Source organism: Bicyclus anynana, chromosome 10, assembly GCF_947172395.1.
Source record: "Bicyclus anynana chromosome 10, ilBicAnyn1.1, whole genome shotgun sequence".
Lineage (NCBI taxonomy): Eukaryota > Metazoa > Arthropoda > Insecta > Lepidoptera > Nymphalidae > Bicyclus > Bicyclus anynana.
In genome coordinates this window covers 1462708-1483399 of record NC_069092.1, presented here as the reverse complement: position 1 = coordinate 1483399, position 20692 = coordinate 1462708, and the positions used below count along the sequence as shown (strand labels likewise).

General features: G+C 37.4%; 1 protein-coding gene across 1 annotated transcript in view; it reads right to left on the bottom strand.

The window, feature by feature from the left end:
- LOC112053311 (transmembrane protease serine 12) overlaps positions 1-20692 on the bottom strand; it is a 40585-nt gene that overhangs the window by 2692 nt on the left and 17201 nt on the right. Inside the window, exons 2-5 of the mRNA XM_052883777.1 lie at positions 7685-7794; positions 5212-5318; positions 4089-4228; positions 2894-3594 (exon numbers count right to left, since the gene is read on the bottom strand). Coding sequence (XP_052739737.1) covers positions 2894-3594; positions 4089-4228; positions 5212-5318; positions 7685-7794 — 1058 coding nt within the window. The remainder of the gene's footprint in view (positions 1-2893; positions 3595-4088; positions 4229-5211; positions 5319-7684; positions 7795-20692) is intronic.

Genomic DNA, 20692 nt, shown 5'->3' with positions numbered 1-20692 from the left:
TAATGAATGATTCTTTAATAATTGATATGTTGTTAGTTTAAAGATGGGAAAATGAAATATTTTATAATCATTTTATTTTAAAAAATAGTTTTTTAATAAAAATATTATACAATACATATGCTCACGTTATTCTATAGCGTAAAAGATATCTTACGAATAGTAGCATTATTCAAACACTGGTATGGATAACATTATCTCAATACGATTTTTAATAAAAATCGTCAAATCAAGATTTTAACAAAAACTAGCAATGTAAATTTAATTTGCAAAATGCGCGCGATCAGCTGTTTTCCAAGAGGTCAAATAGGCAGGTCACGACTAATAGGTATCTATCTATACAAAGTCACAAACAAACTGCGCGACGTTGTATTGCCGACCGCCGCCGGTGCCGAGGAAAATAATTGCTATCTCTCTCTAACCTAAGCCGCGCGGCGTGGTTAATAGGTATTTTCAAAATATTGAAACTTTAGGTCCTTTCGCTAGACGCTACGCTATTTTTTCTTTAGTTCGTGTTCGGCGGTCTGTTGACAAACAAACCAAAATTCAAAAACCTTTGTGTATGTTCTATGTTATGGTAGTAGTGATTTTCTGTAACGAATACTCATACAATTGTGTCGTTTATATTGTGTGTGTTTGTGTGTGTTGACTGAGAAGTCTTGAAATGCTTAGATCAAATCAATTCAGTACTCATGAATATTGTACCTACTATGACGACAGAACGTCTCGTAAACGAGAAACAACCTGAAGTAAGTTAATTACCTGTACCTAGTTAAAAACTTGTAAAGTATAAAAAATAGGTATTAGATAGGTAAGTGTAGCCAGCCGATTTGCTGTCGATGCGTACGTACCTACTCGTACGTACACAGTAGATTGCGGAGCGTTGTTATCGCATTGTTAGCTGTACATTGCGTGCTCAAAATTTTCAAAATCTGAATTTTCTCATTTCCCACGTAATTGTTATTTAAAATATCGTTGTGGAAACTAAATTTAACCTCTTCACGCAGTTTTCGGTATCATGTCCCTTACACCCAGTATGTACGTGGATACGTGCACACTTTTTTGAAGTATAAGCAAATCTTGGACGTTAGTACGTCCCCAAAAGATTAAAGAAAGAGACGGCCGCGTGGCGCAGTGGGTAGTGACCCTGCTTTTTGCATCCACGGCTGTGGGTTCGATTCCCACAACTGGAAAATATTTGTGTGATGAGCATGAGTGTATATAAGTATTTATATGTAGTATATAATTGTATATTAATACTATAATATCAACTATCTTAGCACCCATAACACAAGCTACTCTGTATGCTTACTTTGGGGCTAGATAGTGATGTGTATTGTTTAAGTATATTTATAATAATAATAAAAAAAGATTACCCCATTTCTTAACCACGCGTACCCATAGGCATAAACCGTGCACCGTTCACCGTTTGTGACACGTGATATTTAATTTCTTAAAATGCACACAACCGACAAACGTTACTATACGTTCCCTTTTAAGATAACGTAGTATAGTAACGGATGTTTTAGTTTAGGTATTTCAGTTATAACGATACCTACTTGATATCGTTCCGATGCCCGCCGTTAACTTCTCAACCCTACTGATTGTCTTTGATTCATAGTCGGCCATTATTGTTGTGTAAAAAAGTCATCTAAGTAAATTTCGAGTATACATAGTCGACCTTTTTTAATATTTTTTTTATTTTAACAAACAAGCAAGCGCCTTCCGTGTCAGAAACGCTGAAATAGCGGCAGGCGGGTCTTGTAGTTCTTAGATCCGATGAATGGGAATGCTGGAATGGCGACCCTGCATCGGAAAGCGCAGTGTCGATCGAACCCATTAATATTCCAGCTCTAAATTCTTAAATTCTAAATTCTTAAAGCTTCATCATCATTATCAGTGACTGATAATGATGATGAAGTGACCGTCTGATTGCTATTTTATTTAGTTTTAAGTGAAAACGTAGACGACCTAGTCTATATTTGGTACGCATGGAGAGCATATGCATATTAAAACAGCTTCCGTTTGTCATTTTGAAGTATTTGTTACGTCATCGCCTCTTTTCTGTATTTACACCGGCATACATGAATAGACAAGGCGTTATTTGGACCAGTTGTTTTAGAAGAAAGCTCTTGTCTTCTAGGCACGCCCATTTGATTACCGTCAGAGTTAGTCATAAAAATAACCTATAATTCCTACTAATTATTGTCACTATGTTTCTATAATTATCGATTGATCTAATAATGTCTTTATCGGTTTTAACCGATTTCTTAATATCAATGCATAATAGTAGATCGTATGTATTGTGAATTTGTTTACCGTTTCAGTTATTGGTACGCGCTACCTATGTTGATAAATGTGCGTTCCTCATAAATACACATCAGTAATTTAAATCACGGCTGCTGTTCATCCTAATATTACAAGAACGATCAAAGATAAGATAACATATTGATTTGTTTAATTATTTAATTTTGAATCTCTTAATTCGAAAGTAACAGACGTTTTAATAGATATCTGTAGATTCAGAGATTTCGTGGAAATGTATCACGTAATGGCACAATAAAGCATAATAATACGTTCCTTTTACTTTCATTCGTTTCATGTTATTGTTTAACGACATTTTCCTAACTATAACGATATTTCCTACTTGAATCGTAAAGCAGGATTACATACATTCTACTTTGCCAAATAATATAGAACTAGTCTGTGCTTTCGAAATTATTCTCTCAAAACGACGCAAAATTATTCCATTTTCAACACGAAAACCACATGGCCGTTCGTTGAGTATTAGTTTGGTTTCGTGTATTTGGGTGGATGGACAGACAAGACGCCTTTTTTACTATCAAAGGTTTGAAGTAAATAAAAACTATTTAGTTAAGAGTTCAGAAATACATACCACACAAGCTCCTGTACTGCCATCCGTACTCCCTGCGCACAGATGTCCATCATTTAGCGGCAAAGTCAGAGCATATCTATCCCTGCAAAGTTGCAAAGGTAGCACCGGCACCTCTGCTTCTAACAAAACGTCTGTTAAAGTGCCATTCGTCTGCTCTCTTCCCCATCCGGTAGCATAACATTCATCTTTAAAATCTATACTGTTGTTATCATCTATAAAAGGATCTATTTCTTCACCGAACAGAAGTTTTTTATCACTTCTCTTATTACTTTCTATTCTTTTGTCTTTAGTTACTTTAGTTTTTATTAGTCTCACTACACTATCTAATGAAGCACTGTCGTACACAGCATCATTCTTTTTCTTTTCGTTATCTTCTCTACTGGATTCATCGTCAGTTTTTCTCTCCGTGGGTCTTTCATTTGAAACTCTGACATTGTATCGCGTGTTCTTGTGTTTTTTATTTCCCATCCCAGAAAATACTGTTTGTGTTAAATTGTTAAGCTTTTCTAAATACTTCGCAGCGGTGTTCGGATTTGGTCTGGGTGGTCGTGCTTTTCTCTTTATTTCGTTTTGTGGCTTGTGATAGAATGAAGTGCTTCGTTCAGTGTTGTGTATTATTGGTGGTTCATATGGTGGCAGACAGATAGCTCGGATACGACTGCCGGCGCTGACGTCAGCTGCTTTTATCATCTTCATCAGAGCTGAAATATTAAAAGTATCACTATCAGTAACTGTAATAAGTAATGTAACTTTTTTGAAATTTTTGTCATCTGTTTCTACGGGCTAATCTTTGAAATTTCTGAAATTATTTTAACAGGAGGCTATTAAACAATCTATAGGTTAAGTTCATCCCGGAAATTTTGTATACACATTTATTTACATAAGAAGTTTGTATACAACATGGTGTTGCTTCTAAACGGCATAGTAAGCTGCACCATTACTATGTACCTATACGGCATATATTTTACGTATGCTGCGTATGTTACCGTAGTGAGTAATAATTTGCAAGCTCCTTAGGTAAGTAGCTTATTTCTCAGTGTAGTAGACAGTAATAATATGTTCGCCGCTTTATTCTTCAGATACAATTAACTTAGTACTTTGCATCTTCAAATGAAGCAACTCATGGTATAAATAGTAATTATTGAACTTTACTAAGTTAATTTGATCTTATACCTATAATGTGAATGATCCTCACCTATGTCATGCTGGTAGTTATGGAAGCGATGGTGGAGGATGATCCTCTCTATCGGCACATAAGCACCTCGCTGTTCTGCCCGGTCCCACTCTCCCAGCACCGCTGTCCACAGCGCAGGGACTGGCAGATTGAACAGCTCACTGAAATGTTATACATTGAACTTTAAAAAAAAACAAGTTTGCCTTTTCCAAAGAATTGGAGAGAAATATCACAAAAAACTACTAACTACTTATACTTTATGGTTTTTATTTAAAAAATATTGGGCATAGATAATTCAAGTTACATAATTAAAGCTTGTAGAGAGTTTTTTGTGTTGAAGTCAACTGTTTAGTTGGTTCCTAATACGATGTGAAACTTTGCTCGGTCTGTTTAAGATGTTCAGTTTTTGAAGTGATAACTTCTTATGGTAGAGTGAGCCGCTTCGTAACGTAACGCGCTACAGCGAGCGAGCTAGCTCTGTCTAGCTGGCCTTTCTCTCACGCATACGCTAGCAGGTTTGAATTATCACTTTTTTCGAGCGAGACACACGTTTAATTTCCTTTTTTCTAAGAAATTTTCAGTTAAAAATCTCAGGACGGATTTGAATACTTGATGGTGTTACACCTCGTGCTTTAGATTTACGTCAAGGCGTCGGTCCTAGTTATTATTATCGACATCCAATAGTAGCAGTTACGATGAACCTAAGTAACATTGCTCAGCGAGTCGCGAAGCTGAAGTGGCAATTGGCAGGCCACATAGTTCTAAGAGTCGATGGACGTTGGGGTCGCATGGTGATGGAATAGCGACCCCGCAGTCAGTGCAGTTGGTCGACTCTCGCATGGTGGACCGAAGACATAAGTATTACAGAGAACTGCTGGATGCTGGCGGCTTAAGTCCATGCAAGAGACCTATGTCCAAGTGGACTTCCATCGGTTGACGATAATGATTGGCCGTTAATTTAATATTATCTTTATCCCATCAATCTACTTTGAAGCAGCATGGTGAGTTCCCTATCCCCTCTCTTATAATTAGGGAGGTCTGGCCCAATAGTGGGCCGTTTAAATAGGCTGATTATGATGATAATGATGATGGATGATGATGATGATGATGATGATGATGATGATGATGATGAAAATGCTGTTACTTGTGTATGCAATGCGCCGTGGTGAGCAGCCACTGGGGGTGGATGAGCACCCCGCCGCACCAGTGACCGATCAGACCGTAGTTGGGGTGCAGCAGTTGGAGGGACACCTGCAATATTGTAATACAACCTTTTCATTTACCAGCAGAACACCGCGTAGTTTAGCTGGTCTATTCACTATCATGGCTTTAACTTGAATTTTTGGCTGGTGGAAGGCTTCGGCCGTGACTAATTACCACCCTACCGACAAAGACGTACCGCCAAGCGATTTAGCGTTCCGTATGCTGTCGTGTAGAAAGCGAAAGGGGTGTGGATTTTCATCCTCATCCTAACAAGTTAGCCCGCTTCCATCATAGATTGCATCATCACTTACCAACAGGTAAGATTGTATTCAAGGGCTAACTTGTAAAGAAAAAAAAAACAATTTCAAAAATTTCTCAACCACATTTTTCGTTTTCTGTAGAGCCCATTGTTAACGAAAATGACGTCAAGTGTCAATCCACTCAGCTGCCATTGTTATGCCATTATTTACAGAATACGAAAAATGTGGTTGTTGATTTGATATTGATTCTAATAGGTTGTTAATATAGACCAAGCTAGTGAATAGGCCGGCTGGTGGCCTTTTCTCTAATTTAGAGTAAGTGTAATAGATACACGAAAATTACCAACTAGCTATTCAATATTAATCTAATAACTGATCAAAATCATTAACCAGTGACATCGTTAACAATGGGCTTTACGGAATGTGAAAGATGCGGTTGTTATTGATTTGATGTTAATTGTAAAGTGAATAGGCTAGCTAGATTAGTCTATTATCTATTTAAGCAATTCCTTATGGCATCCCATTTACACACACTGATACCGGCTATGATCCAACTGACACCATTGATCATGACATTAGTCCCACCCAGTGACCCGCCTGTAGAAGCAGGTGTCGCTTCTAATCACCATATGAGGCTATCGCCGAGCCTGTAATCCCGTCAGTTAACAAAACTAACATAATATAAAATAATTAAATAATAATATACTACCTACTACCCTCTAACAATGTATCTAACTATAACTCAATTTGTAATATACTTAGTTCAAATATTCAAAAATAGTTTGGAAGGAAATAAAGCTCGTTTAATTAATTATGTAATTTAATGATCCCTTCGTTTTAATGGAGTAGATGCATTTGCATTATTTGCAGCACAGTGTTTTACAATAATAAAATTTATTGCAATATTACGCAATAAAAGACCGATAGTGAAAGTTTTATTATAGTAGTTGGCAAATTGCAGTGCGTTAGTTAGTTACTTGTTTTATTTTTGACCCTTATTTCCGTTCTATATAAGTTATCTTAAACGAACAACATCGACTTTACGATATCAATATTAATAATTTAATAACTGGTTTTTTTCTACGAAGATTTAAAATAGATCCGCTAGGGCAGCACTGTTTCCATCTGAATTTCCGTAAGGCTGTTAAGTATCACCACTGTCCTTACGATTTCAATAATATAATATAATTCGCTGGTCAACGTCGCCAGTCCGTAGCCTATGGGGGGGCAAGTTGATAATATTTGTTGTAGGTAAAGTCAAGAGCATGCAGTTTATCTATAGTAGTTTGTAGCACTATACCTCTACGGCGATTATTATTGCAAGTCAAGTCTGCTGACCTTAGGATTTTAGTTGTATCTGCATTGGCGTATCTAGGATCCCGAGGTGGGCCTGTATAAAAATTACGCTAGCAATATTTGTGGACGCAGACCTCTGAAACGGCTCGACTATTTTTTTTTTATTTTGTCTATGAGGTTTATGGTAGGTATCAGAAAAGGCCTTAATATATTTTTTAAAATATTTATTGCATTTATTTTTTATAAGTTGTTCTACTTTGTTATTTTAAATGATATTTTGTGTATAATTATTAGTATTTCGGCGACCATCATAGAATTTCAAATCGGTAGCTCAGTATCCTAGGGTGTGCACTGGACTATTCTAGGGTGAACCCGGCCCACCCGGCCCACCCATTGTATACGCCTATGTGTATCTGGCTATTGCATAGCTTTAACCGCGGGCTTTGAGCGCGAGGAACGATTCAAGAAATTCCGTAACGTAAATAAAAACCTAACAGCCAAGCCGTCCATCAAGTTAACACATTTCGACGTTATCATATCGACTCAACTGGACTAAGTGGTGTGGCAAAATTTATTAAACCAGAGTTCGATTCCAGCTTAACGTACAGAAATTTTTATTTATTTTCATTTATTAATTTTTTTCTAAGAAAAAAAAAACAAAAAAAATAGCGTTCGTGTTATTCTTCCTGTCTCGTTAATCTAGTAGTTATTCAGCCACCATAACGTAAATCTCGTTTCGCACCCTTTACCCTCAAATGGCAAACCCCCAGGGGTTCGTGACCACTTTGAGATACCCTAAAGTGACACAAAGCACATTATACCTTTTGCTTCAGTATTATAATCATAATGAATTCTCACCTGCCAAGGCCAGGCGCCTCTCTTCGATTCCCGTCCCTTGATTATGCGGAGTTGACCCACCGACCTCTCCCGGGGCTGCCTCGTGTGTCTACGCAGGGGAACCCCGCATTCTATAGCAACCAAAAAACAACATTGTTAAGTAAGATTGATAGTGTTAAAGCTCTTTGTGATAGAGCTCTTCCGGGTAAGTATTTAATTTTTTTTTTCAAGGATAATGGGTAAGAAAGTACCTACTCAATAATCATCTACTTTTCCTTATACCGCTTAAAGTGGTCGACAAAATAGGTCAATCTCCTCCATTATCTAGTCTCTATTACTCGTCAACTCATCATCTACTGCCTTTACACACATGTCCTTCACACACTCAAACCATCTCTTCTTTGGACTTCCATTCCATTTGTCCTTCCACTTACAAATTCAACATTCTTCTTGTAATATGACTTTCATCCCTCCATCAATCCATCCGCAATACATGCCCAGACTAAATTAATTCTCTGCGTGTGTGAAGTCTGCCGCATTGGGCACGCGAGGTGGGCTATTGGTCTAACCCCTCTCTGAGAAGAGACTCAGAATTGAGTCGTATATAGGTTCATAATGATGACGATGAAAGAAAGAAAGAAGAGAAAGAAAAAACTATTTTTATTTGGTCAGTAAAAACTTAAAACTAATCATTTATATTATAAAGGAAAAAAAAAGAAAAACGCTCTGACCAAATTAAGGTCTCCCACTCAGCATAAAGCTGCAGCAAGCTGCAGCGCTGGTTTTCAGTGAAAGTCTTTAAAAGGGTGACATCACGGGCGCTAACATTATTTATTAAAAATAATAACATATAAGTAAAAAAAAACTTAAAACAATGGATGTAGCTACAAAAATATAAAATATAACTAAATAAGCAATGCCTAAAAATAATAATTATTTAAAAAAAAAGAAAAGAATCTTTTAATGTGTTTGTACTTGTTTTTAGTGTTTTATTGGAAATTAAGGCTTTATTATTAGCAAAAGACAAACGCAATACGCATATCTGTGTTCTCGCTATTAAAACATATTTGCCCACCAAATCGTATTTGCGTATTAATTAATAAATAACTTTCCCTTGTAATCAAGCCGTTAAATGTTTGTTGTCAACAAAAGCAAAGCTATTACAACACAATAGGAAACAACAACACATGTAAATCACCAAGCGTCGGCACAATCATCATCATTAATATTCATCGTATTACATACGGAACCCGGCACGCACGCGAAGTCACGCTACATTGCTATGTTAAAACCCACTTTTGTGGAATTTGTTTCCTAATTACTTCAAATTCGTTTATTTCAGAATCAGAATAGATGCTTGCCCTCGGTCTTGGGGTCATACAAGACCGTTAGCCCGGTCCAAGGAAGGACAGAGACATCTTCTCTGTGTTTCACTTGGACAAATCTCCTTTGGCGCGTCCACGTCGCGGGGGTGGGCATCACGGGAGTCAGTAGGCCGGCTCACGTGATGGCGAAGTTCGGAGGGGGTCCCAGTACTGCGGGGAATATCGCGGTCCCCTGCCTAGGGTTACAGGTGAAGACCTCAAATCCAGGCAGCGTCTGTACTCGGAGCGAGCGGCTGTCTGGTCAGCGTCTGTTCCACATTGGGCGGCTGTTTTTTCTTTGAAAGATGGGAAGGAGGAGATCTATAGAGATCTTGATTTATAACATGGAAGCACAACAAAAAAAACATATACCCCAGGCGGGTACCGGCGCTGAGCATTCTCGCGCCGGAGAATCCCGTCCCCTGGAAGCTCCGGCTGATGAAAGGGGCTGCCCCTCGTATTCTGGGGGGGGCAACGTTTTGCCAAAATGTATCAAGCCATTTAAAGGAGAGGAAGCTGAAAAAGTTGAAGACCCTTTCGCTAGAAGAGGTACAGTACAGAGAACACCACCAGGACTCGCTATAACACAAGAACATGAAACAAATATTGAAAGCGATGCTTCTGAAAATACTGATAACGGTGAAGATGACGAAGATAGTAAACTTATCAAACACAGAAGAGTAGAAGAAGAAAAACAGCCAAAGAAAAGGAAAAAAGTATCGAGCCCTACTATGGTACAACCAAACGACATAGAACCCTCAGAAGAACTAAAGAAAATTAAGGCTAAGGTGGAGGAACTGGCAAAATTTACTAGAGGGAATAAAAGAGTTCACCAAGAGATCAAACAATTTGCATTGGACTTAACAAGCCTAGTCAGACAGACAGTCACAAAATATAAATATGATATGGCAAAGTTCTATGAACTACAACAGGACTTTAATATGTACAAGAGTACACAAGAACTATGCGTCTCAGAATTAGAAACTCAAATTAAAAGTATTAAAGAAGACTACGAAAATAAATTTGAAGAATTAAGAAATGAAAGAGATTACATATACGCTAAAAATAAAATCCCTGACAATAGATTCAATCTCAATGACCAGGAACTAAAGAACTATGACGAGCTGCTGCCGAAACTTCACCTAGAATGGACAAACGATAGTTTTAAAAATGTTATAATAGACCACGGTGATATATTTAGAGATGTCCGCAGCAATGTGGTATACTTTTGTGAAGACAATACAAAAGTGCAGTCGAGAGTCGGAAAAAGGGTGATCAATAGATATCCAGAAGTGCTAGAAGGAGACAAGATAATCTGTGAAGGGGGGAGTTACAATATAATAGAGCAATCAGTAACAATTCTGACTACAGAAAAAAGCAAAACTAAGACAAATAGGGTAATTGTTTTTTTCTATGATCCATATAAGCAAGACGGAAGAAGTCAACAGGATATTTATAACTTATGTGAAGAAATCAAAGAGATTGCAAAAAATCTTGGTATGTCGGAAATATCGATTGTCGCACCTCAGGGCATAGAAATTAATACTATGCGCAAGATCCTCCAAGCAATATTTAAAACTACAGAGATCTCAGTATTCCTGAGAACGAAAAAAAAGAATGCAAGGAGAAAGAAGTAAAAATACGGCGAGAAAGCCAGAAGATATTATACTTATTAAAGGAGATACAGAGTCATATGCACATGTACTAAAAAAGCTAAAACTTGGTCTTAAAGGAAGCGAGGTTTTAGAACAGATCAAAGGAGTGAGAAAGACGAATAGAGGCGACGTATTAGTAAGAGTAAAAGAAAATGCTGATGAAGTGTCCAAAACTATTAAAGACTTGGTACAAAATAAGAACGTGAAGATGCTTGTCAAAAATCAAAAAAGTACACTACACATTAGGGATATTGATAGTACAGCAGACATAGAAGAAGTTAAGACAGCAATATGCGACGCAAATATAGATCAATCAATAGATCAACTGGAAGTGAGATCCCTAAGACCAATGAAAAATGGTAATCAAATAGCGACGATAGTTCTTAACGAAAAAGATGCAGATAAAATCTTGGAAAATGTCAAAATTAGAATAGGACTAAGTATCTGTAGAGTTCAAAAAAGAATTGACGTTACAAAATGTTATCGGTGCTGGGCATATGACCATGTAGCACCAAAATGCACAGGCGTGGATAGAAGCCAAAAATGCCACCACTGTGCTCAAGATGGACATAAGGCCATAGACTGCACAAATGAAGCTTTCTGTCCACATTGCAACATTAATGGTCATCCAGCAGGTAGTGGTAGGTGTAGATTCTTTAAGCTAGCCCTAAGTAAAGCCAGAAAAAACAAGAAAGGAGACGTCATGGAGTTCTCTAAGAAACCAAATTCATAGTCCTCCAAGTAAACGCGAACAGAAGTATCACTGCCCACGATATGGCCATGATAGTAGCGTATGAAACTAAGTGCGATTTCATAGCCTTTACCGAACCAAATTTAGCAAAATGTAAAACCAACAATAAACATCAATATATCAGTGAGGATTTAAGTGCTATGATCATTAATTATAGCAAAAAATATGATATATTAAATTACCGCACTGTGGGTTGCTTTATTTGTGTGGAGACCAAAAATACTACCATATACAGTGTGTATATTAGCCCAAATAAATGTACCCATGAGGATTTTTTAACCCACTTGGAAAACATCCAATATGACATTAGGATGCTGGCATGTCCTACAAACGAATTTATAATAACTGGGGACTTTAATGCCAAACACGTCTGTTGGGGAGGTAAAGACACAACAAAACGAGGCATTGACCTGCTGGAGTGGACGCAGTCCCTAGAGCTCAACATTCTCAATGACGGAAAAGTGCCAACCTGCGTACGCCCAAACGGAGTCTCATACATCGACCTCACTATTGTAAGTGATAACTTGCCCACACAGAATATTACATGGTCAGTCCTCGAGGATGATGTTCCTATGAGTGATCATAGAATCATCATAACTAAGATTGAGGAAAAAATAAAAGACAAACCAAAATATACGTTTGGAAAGACTGATATGGATATTTTTTTTGAAATCTTTGAAAAAACAATACTTGGGAAGGAAATAAATCATGAGGAATGTGACCATGCTCTAGGAATAGCTTTCAAGGAAAGTACCCCAAAAATCAGATGTAACGTCGATTATAAGTTACCTTACTGGTGGACTGAAAGTATTCAGGCGAAAATAAAGGATGTCAGAATAAAAAGAAGGAAGTTTCAGAAATGTAAGAATACTCAAAGAAGAGAAGATCTGAAGCATGACTATAAAATCCATAAAAATGAACTGAAATGGGCAATAATTTCTGCAAAAAAACTGAGGTGGGGCAATATGTGTGACAATTTAGAAGATGACGTATTTGGTGGAGCCTACAAAATAGTAAAAAGCCAACTCCAACTACCAAATCCAAAAAGAACTTTACCTCTCAAAGAAAAGATTAATGTGTTCAAAGAGCTTTTTACAACAACACAAGAAGAGAGAATAAATATAGAAGAAGTAAATGAAGACAGAGACGATCTAAAAGGATTGAAGTTTTGCGAGGGGGACATCAAGAGAGCGGCAAATAAAATAAAACTGGGAAAAGCGCCAGGCCCTGACTCTCTGCCCCCAGAAGTCGTAAAAAGAGTCATATTAAAATATTCTACCTACTTTCTCACACTATTCAACGGACTCCTGGAAAGTGGGAAGTTTCCGGAACGCTGGAAACTAGCTAAACTTATTCTGATCGACAAACCAAAGAAGAAGCCCTCGGATCCTACTAAATATCGACCAATTTGCTTGATCAATATTCTGGCTAAGGTTTACGAGACTCTCCTAAATAGCAGACTAGTAAGAGATATAGACGAAAAAGGTGGTCTCAATGATAACCAGTTTGGCTTCCGAAAAGGTAGAACAACCATTGGCGCTATTAAGCGAGTTGTATCATATGCAAGAGCTGCCAAAGTAGAAAACCAATGGAACGGCTTGATCTTAATAGACGTGAGAAATGCATTTAATACGGCATCTTGGGTAAAAATAATAGCTAAACTAAAAATAAAAAAGGTTAACAAGTACTTAGTAAATAGCATTATAGACTATCTAGAGCAGAGAGCTATTCAAATTAACAAGGAAACCAAACTTGCTATCGGAGGTGGTGTCCCTCAAGGTTCCGTTCTCGGCCCAACCCTGTGGAACATTCTATACGACGATGTTATGTCAATAGATGTTCCAGAGGGGGTTAAATTAGTCTGCTATGCAGATGATCTAGCAGTGTCAGTGACTGCTAAAGATAGTATAGATCTGGTAAGAAAAGGTAACGAGACCCTGTATAGTGTGATGCTATGGATGACGCATAATCGGCTAGAAATTGCTCCGGAAAAAACTGTGGCCATTATCTTTAATAGAAGACTACGTGCGGATATCCATTTCACGTGCGGTAGTACACCGGTGGTACCCACTCCCACTGTAACGTATCTGGGTGTTACTCTGGACTCACGGCTGAACTTCAGCAAGCACTTAAATATGGCCTGTGAAAAGGCCCATAAAACTACCCGAGCATTGTCTTCATTACTGCCTAACACTCGAGGACCAAGTCCACAAAAAAGGAGAACATTAGCTTTGGCAATGCAATCTGTGGTAATGTATGCGGCGCCTATATGGGTGACGGCCATGGATAAAGACATGTACAGGAAAATGGTACTGAGCTCTCAGAGAACCATGGCATTAAGATCATGCTGCGCTTACAGAACCATTTCTACTGATGCTGCTCTTGTATTGGCAAATCTTATTCCGATCCATCTTCTGGCTCGGGAAAGGTCAAAAACATACAAGATGGAAATGCCAGAGGAAAGAAGTATGGCCAGAGAAAAGACGTTAGAGGCGTGGCAAAAGGAGTGGGATCAATCTGCGAACGGTCGTTGGACTCACAGGCTGATCAAGAATATTAAGAGCTGGGTAAACAGAAAACATGGGAGCATTACATTCGGAATGACTCAGTGCTTTACAGGTCATGGGGTCTTTAAGCAGTATACAACACGCATCAAAAAAACGGAGAGCTCCAATTGCATGTACTGCATTGACCCCAATGATGATGCAGAACATACAATTTTTTCCTGCCCTCGGTTCCGAGCTGAAAGAGAGGAAGTATTGAAGGACCTAGGACAAGAGATGACAGCAGATAATATAATAAATATAATGCTGGAATGCAGTGAGAAATGGAATATAGTTAGGAATTATCTGGACACTATAATGAAGATCAAGGAGAAGGATGAAAGAGAGAATGGGAAGTAAGACTCGCGACGTTGGTGGTAGGCTTTATGGCAGGAACACCAAACGTCTAGAAGGTAGGAGGGGTTTTTAGCCGGTAAGAGTCCGGCACTACCCAACATGGGTGTCCATGAGGATTTTCCCCCCTACGAAAAAAAAAAAAAAAAAAAAAAAAAAAAAAAAAAGAATCAGAATAGAAATAAAATCAAAATCAAAATACTTATTTCAAGAAGACTTAACTTATAAACACTTTTAAACAGGCTGTTCTATAATTAATGGATAAAACTGAAAAGGTAGAAACTACCTAATTATCTAAAACTAATTTGAATAGTTTTCCAAAAATCCCTAGGGTGACCAAGATATATTTTTTTTTCGAATTTATCAAATTTTTCTTTCTTTCTTTAAGATTTTTCAATGCTGTAGCTGTTGTAATTAATATTTTAAGGATTTAATTTTTCTTGAATATTACGGAATATATTACCAACGTACTATTTTTAACCGAATTCAAAAAAAGGAGGAAGAGTCAGAATCTTTTTTTATGAATAATATTTCATTTGTTTTGTAGAAGAAGCTTTGAGTGAAATAATTATTTTTCATTCATTAAGATGACCCAATAAAATAAAAATTCCTGTAATAAAAATTTATGTGATTGAAGTGTACCATCTTTTTAAAAACGTGTACACTTATCGAAGTTTGTAAATTAGTATTAAACTTGTGTCTACTCTTTGTAGTTACAAAGTTGCTGGTAAAAATGTAAGTGTTGAATTTTCAATACAAGAAAAAAAATATTTAAAAATAATCAGTTCTATCTGCCTATTAGTCTTTAATCTGTGGATGACATAAATAAAATTGTATTTGCCGCAAGCTAGCGTTTTTTGACCTATTATTTCGGTTACCGCTGTTCAATTTCCCCCATACATGAAAATTCTACGCATCTACCCTCAAGCACGCATGTGCAGACACGCTTAGCTTCCCGTGTTCACTCGTATTTGCACGGGAAGTGATCGCGTGTCGTGACGTCAAAACTAATATGTCGCTGTCATCATAGGTTTCACTTTCATCGTGAAATATTTACTATTTCCAGCGAGACTACTGGTTGTGTGGACTTCGGACCTTTTACATTAGATTTTTTTTTATTTTAACACGTATTTTTTTTTTAATTTTTTGTGGTCTTACTCCTCCGAAACGGCTCGATTGAGTTTAATGGTTTGTTTGATTAGGTATTTGGTGCTATGAACATTTATGTCTCAAAGTATTTTTCACGCTTATTTTTAATTTTTATTATTACCCCAATTTTTAATCGCATTATTTGTATTATTTTTTTTTATTGGCATGGATAGCGTTTGCTGGATCCCTCAGTATTAACAACAAGATCATCAAAACAAGCAATACTATCAAGGTAGTGATGTATTAATTCAAGCCGTTTAATTCTTAAAGATTTTAACTGAATCTACGGACAGTTCTTTCAGAATACTAACTTGGTACCGCCTTCAAACTGATTCAAAGGTAGCACATAGTAAGATGATATTTTTCGCTTTTTAGTTTAGTAGAAACATTTATGTGATTTTGAAGTCGGTTGTATTTTTTTATTAAAATTTATCATTTCATTTATTCTATATTTTATTATTTGTGACGATGATGATGACTGATTTTAAATATTATTGTGTAGAGAATCCTTATTAATTGTGCTACTTTATACCTAGATCATCGATTCCGGGTTACGTATGTCAATTTCGTATAATCCATCACGCTGGGCCAATGCGGATTGGCAGACTTTACACACGTTCTCAAGAAAATTCTCTGGTATGCAGGTGTTCTGGATATGTTTATTCCTTAACCGTTTAAAACACGTAATATCTAATTTCTTAAAATGCCTAACTGAAAAGTTGGGAGGTGCACCGGATTCGAACCTACTTATCATATCCACTGGGCTATCACGGCTCGGCACGGCACGGCTAAAAATAAGTAAAAAAAAAAAATTTAAATCTCAAGTAAAAGTTGAAAAAAAAATTAAAGTCCGTAGTTTTAGTACGCCTCGCTATGCGTAATTGAGTAAACGCGGGCATGAATAATTGACGACGCGTTACGTCATTTGTGTAACGAGTGTTACTTTACTGTAGCATAGTGCGCGAGCGCAGTTCTGCTTGTGTTTTTGTAGTTCATTAAATAATAGCTGACACCGCGCGGTTTCACCCGCTTGGTTCCCGTTCCCGTAGGAATACGGGGATAATATATAGCCTATAGTCTTCCTCGATAAATGGGCTATCTAACACTGAAAGAATTTTTAAAATGGGACCAGTAGTTTCTGAGATTAGCGCGTTCAATCAATCAAACAAACAAACTCTTCAGCTTTGTAATATTAGTATAAATAAAATATTAAAAAAATCAGTGCCATTTATTAATCACTATACTAGAGGACGTCCGCGACTTCGTCCGCGTGGACCTGATACCATAACATTTTTTATTTTATTTGAATCACTATCCATTCTCTCTGTATATCTGCCTACGATACGGAGGGTGTAGGATTTTCAGTTTTGTGCATTTTAAGAAATTAACAAATATCACGTGAAGGAAAAACATTTTAAGGAAACCTGCTTAACAGATAATTTTCTTAATTCTCTACGTGCGTGAAATCTGCTTATCCGGCATGGACTAGCGTGGTGGAATATTAGTCTAACCGCTCTCATTCTGAGAGGAGACTCATGCTCACCAGTGAGCCGAGGATTGTTAATAATGATGATGATGTTTGTTGGAAAACCGCATTGGAATATGCCGTAAAAATTCAAAGGGATGTTCAATACAAAACTATTAATATTTAACTTTGTTACGTTAGACTTCGAAGACTTCAAGTTGAACGTCAATGAGATAACGAGGTTAGGACAATAATTTCAAATCAAATAAAGTAAACAATTTTTTTGACTTTAAATGTTATCAACAAAGTAGAAGTAACAATTTAAACTTACATGATAACTTTAACAACAAAACAGAGTATAAGAATAAAGTATAACACCAAAAGATACCTAAAACACTTCAAAAAGAGCAAGTTTTGTAAACGGATTTGTTGAGCATTCACAAGCGCCCTTTACGCGTACTGTGAGCAACTTTAAGTGGCCACTTAAAAGCTTTCATACTTACAATAATAAAGCTATCTATTATTTGAGTTTATTTTAAGCCTGAGTGTGTTTATAACCGGTAGTTCAACAACAGATCAAGAAGTGGACTTCAGTGAGTCTTGATCTATTAAGTGGCATAAATAAAAAAATCCACTGACTATTGAGAGGATATTGGAGGAGGATTTTTGAGTTGTTCAATTTTGTACGTATGAAGCCTACCTTAGTCGAAATGTTTTTTTAACGGCCTCCGTGTCGCAATGGTATGCGCGGTGGATTTACAAAACGAGATTTTCTTAATGCAGGCCTGGCTGGTGGTGGTGGCTTCGGCCGTGGCTAGTTACCACCCTACCCGGCAAGACGTAACGCGAAGTCATTTAGCATTCCGCTACGATGTCGTGTAGAAACCGAATGGAGTGTGGATTTTCATCCTCCACCTAACAAGTTAACCCGCTTCTATCTAAGACTGCATCATAACTTACGAGCAGGTGAGATTGTAGTCAAGGACTAACTTGTAAAGAATAAAAAAAACTGTATGCCTGACACTGCAAGTCACGGGCGTGGACTTTTTTTATTGTGTACTAGCAAACGCCCGCGACTTCATCCGCGTGAAACCCTATTACTACGCTACCCCTATCCTACCCCTAACCTAATTTTGTAAATATATTTCATGTACAGAATTGACCTCTTATAAGTATAGATGTATTTGATATAATATCCTCATGCCACAAACGGTCAATTATTCTCACGAATCTGTAGCATTTGTAGTACATGACGGCTCGACTTGACGCAAAAAATATATTTTTATTTTACTTGCCCACAGGTGTGCACTTGCACTGGCCCATCTGTTGGAGACGTAAATGATACTGCAGCCAATTCTTTATGGGATCAGCAAAGTCTTTTCAACTGAGGTGTTTGGTAAGTCTGAGGACTAGAAGACCGTAGGGGTCAGAAAGTCTCATAAGGTATCTCCTGTGAGTGTCAGACCTTGGCTTAGATAAACTTTAGGTGCTTTGGGTTCGTCGAATAACTTTAGTTCTGCTGATGCCGTGACTGGAAAATCGCGTATGAAATTGAAAAACTCACTCATAAACAAAAACTGACCAAAGTCCAGAACTGAGCTAATTTAGAACCCTGTGCCTTCACAAACCTTCATGTCACGATTTATGGTTTTTGTTGAAGAAAGTTAAGTTTAGCGTAAATAATTGTCTTTTACAAAAAGATAAAATTGAAGAAACAACCGAAAGCCGTTTTCATATTGTTATTTTATTTTTTTTTTTTTTTTATTCTTTACAAGTTAGCCCTTGACTACAATCTCACCTGATGGTAAGTGATGATGCAGTCTAAGATGGAAGCGGGCTAACTTGTTAGGAGGAGGATGAAAATCTACACCCCTTTCGGTTTCTACACGGCATCGTACCGGAACGCTAGATCGCTTGGCGGTACGTCTTTGCCGTTAGGGTGGTAACTAGCCACGGCCGAGGCCTCCCACCAGCCAGACCTGGACAAATTAAGAAAATCTCAATCTGCCCAGCCGGGGATCGAACCCAGGACCTCCGTCTTGTAAATCCACCGCGCATACCACTGCGCCACGGAGGCCGTCAGATGTTGTTCAGTTGTTTGTCTGTTTATTTTTAGGGTTAGCACGTGACCCAAGCCCTTAAGCTTTGGATACACCGAGACTATTTTTATCTTCCACTGCAAAGCTCTCTCTCTAAAGATTCGGATCATTCCGACTTGTATAACTTTCTATACAACGAATACTACGATCCGTTTGATGCGATGCGTCCGATGCTTACGCGGATATGTGGACGCCTACCATTAAAAAGAAGGAAATTAGAGGTTAGACCCAACACTATTGCTCCAATGCGCGATAGGACGACGTTTGACTCTATATTGATATACTTACTCTAAGATTGATCTCTATTAATATTAATATGCTCTCCAAGGCATAGAGGTGTACAATTATGTACTTCCGATTCTGGGATGCTACTGAAAATTTCTTGAAAAAAAAAAAGACTAGACACAGGGCTCGAACCTAACCACCACCACAGGTACCACAGGTACCTGCCTCCCTAATAGCTTTCATTCTCAGTTATGGAGATCATCTACCTACTTGTTAATGCTTTTTGTTGATTACGTAAGAAAACGGCAAAAAAGTATAATAAGATTTGCGTGTTTATAATATGTGTGTCTGTGTGTTTGACGAATAGATCATAATAGTAAGTTTTTTTAAGCTGATGTGATCAAGTTGGTTCTGAGCAGTATACATGAAGATCTGATGAGCCTATCTGTAAATAATGGTTTTCTATTACTATGTAATAGAAAAATGGGTTTTTCTGCTATGTAGCATTTTCTATTATGATGAAAAGGAATTGAAGCATTAAAGTAGTCATTGTAGCTATATCCACCGGACATTTTATTTTAACTTTTATTATGAAATAAGTTAATTTGTTATTTACTGGTTAAATATGATTTTGGCAGAAAAAACGAAAAAGTCACGGTTGAGATTTTATTTTATTTTTAGGTTGTTAAAGTTATGAAACTGTCAATTAGTCATCATCATTTTCTTTAATGCAATTGAACCACTAAACTTGCAATTTAGCGGTCAAAGTTACATAACTTTATTATTGTAACGGCTAACGGCACGAGTAGAGTAGGTATAATCGGTTGTAAGTGAACTATTACATCCGCTTCCGGATTACTGCTATATGAATCAGAACTGCCTTGTTGGTCTAGAGCCTATGTGGCATGTCACGAGGTCTTAGGTTCGAATACTGGGTCATCAAAATTCAATATACACTTTCAGCAGAAACTTCATAAGTGTATTTAAAATAAAAGAAAACCAATGTTGAACAAAAGCTTAACAATATTTGTCAGGACAACTTAATTAACAAACCAAACTGTAACCAAAATCAAAGATCCTAGAATGGCAAAGAATGACCTTGAGTGGAGTCATGAACGTTGTGTGTAGATTTTAGGGCGCCCTTGACTGATAACAAACACTCCCCTTTTCCACTCAAGTCACACTCCCCGCCTATCCTAAGTAACCCATAAAGAATTACACAACAAGAAATGTGGATGGCTCGAACGGCACAAGCATACATAGTCGTCTCAGACTACTATTTCCTACAATACCTACCTACATTTTCAGAGGAGTTGGAAAGTTGTTGGTTCTTCGGAGCACTCATTATGCCGTTGCCATTATTATCATTAACATTTAATAGTACCTAGTAAATCATAAAAGAGTTAAACAATATCATCCTATCA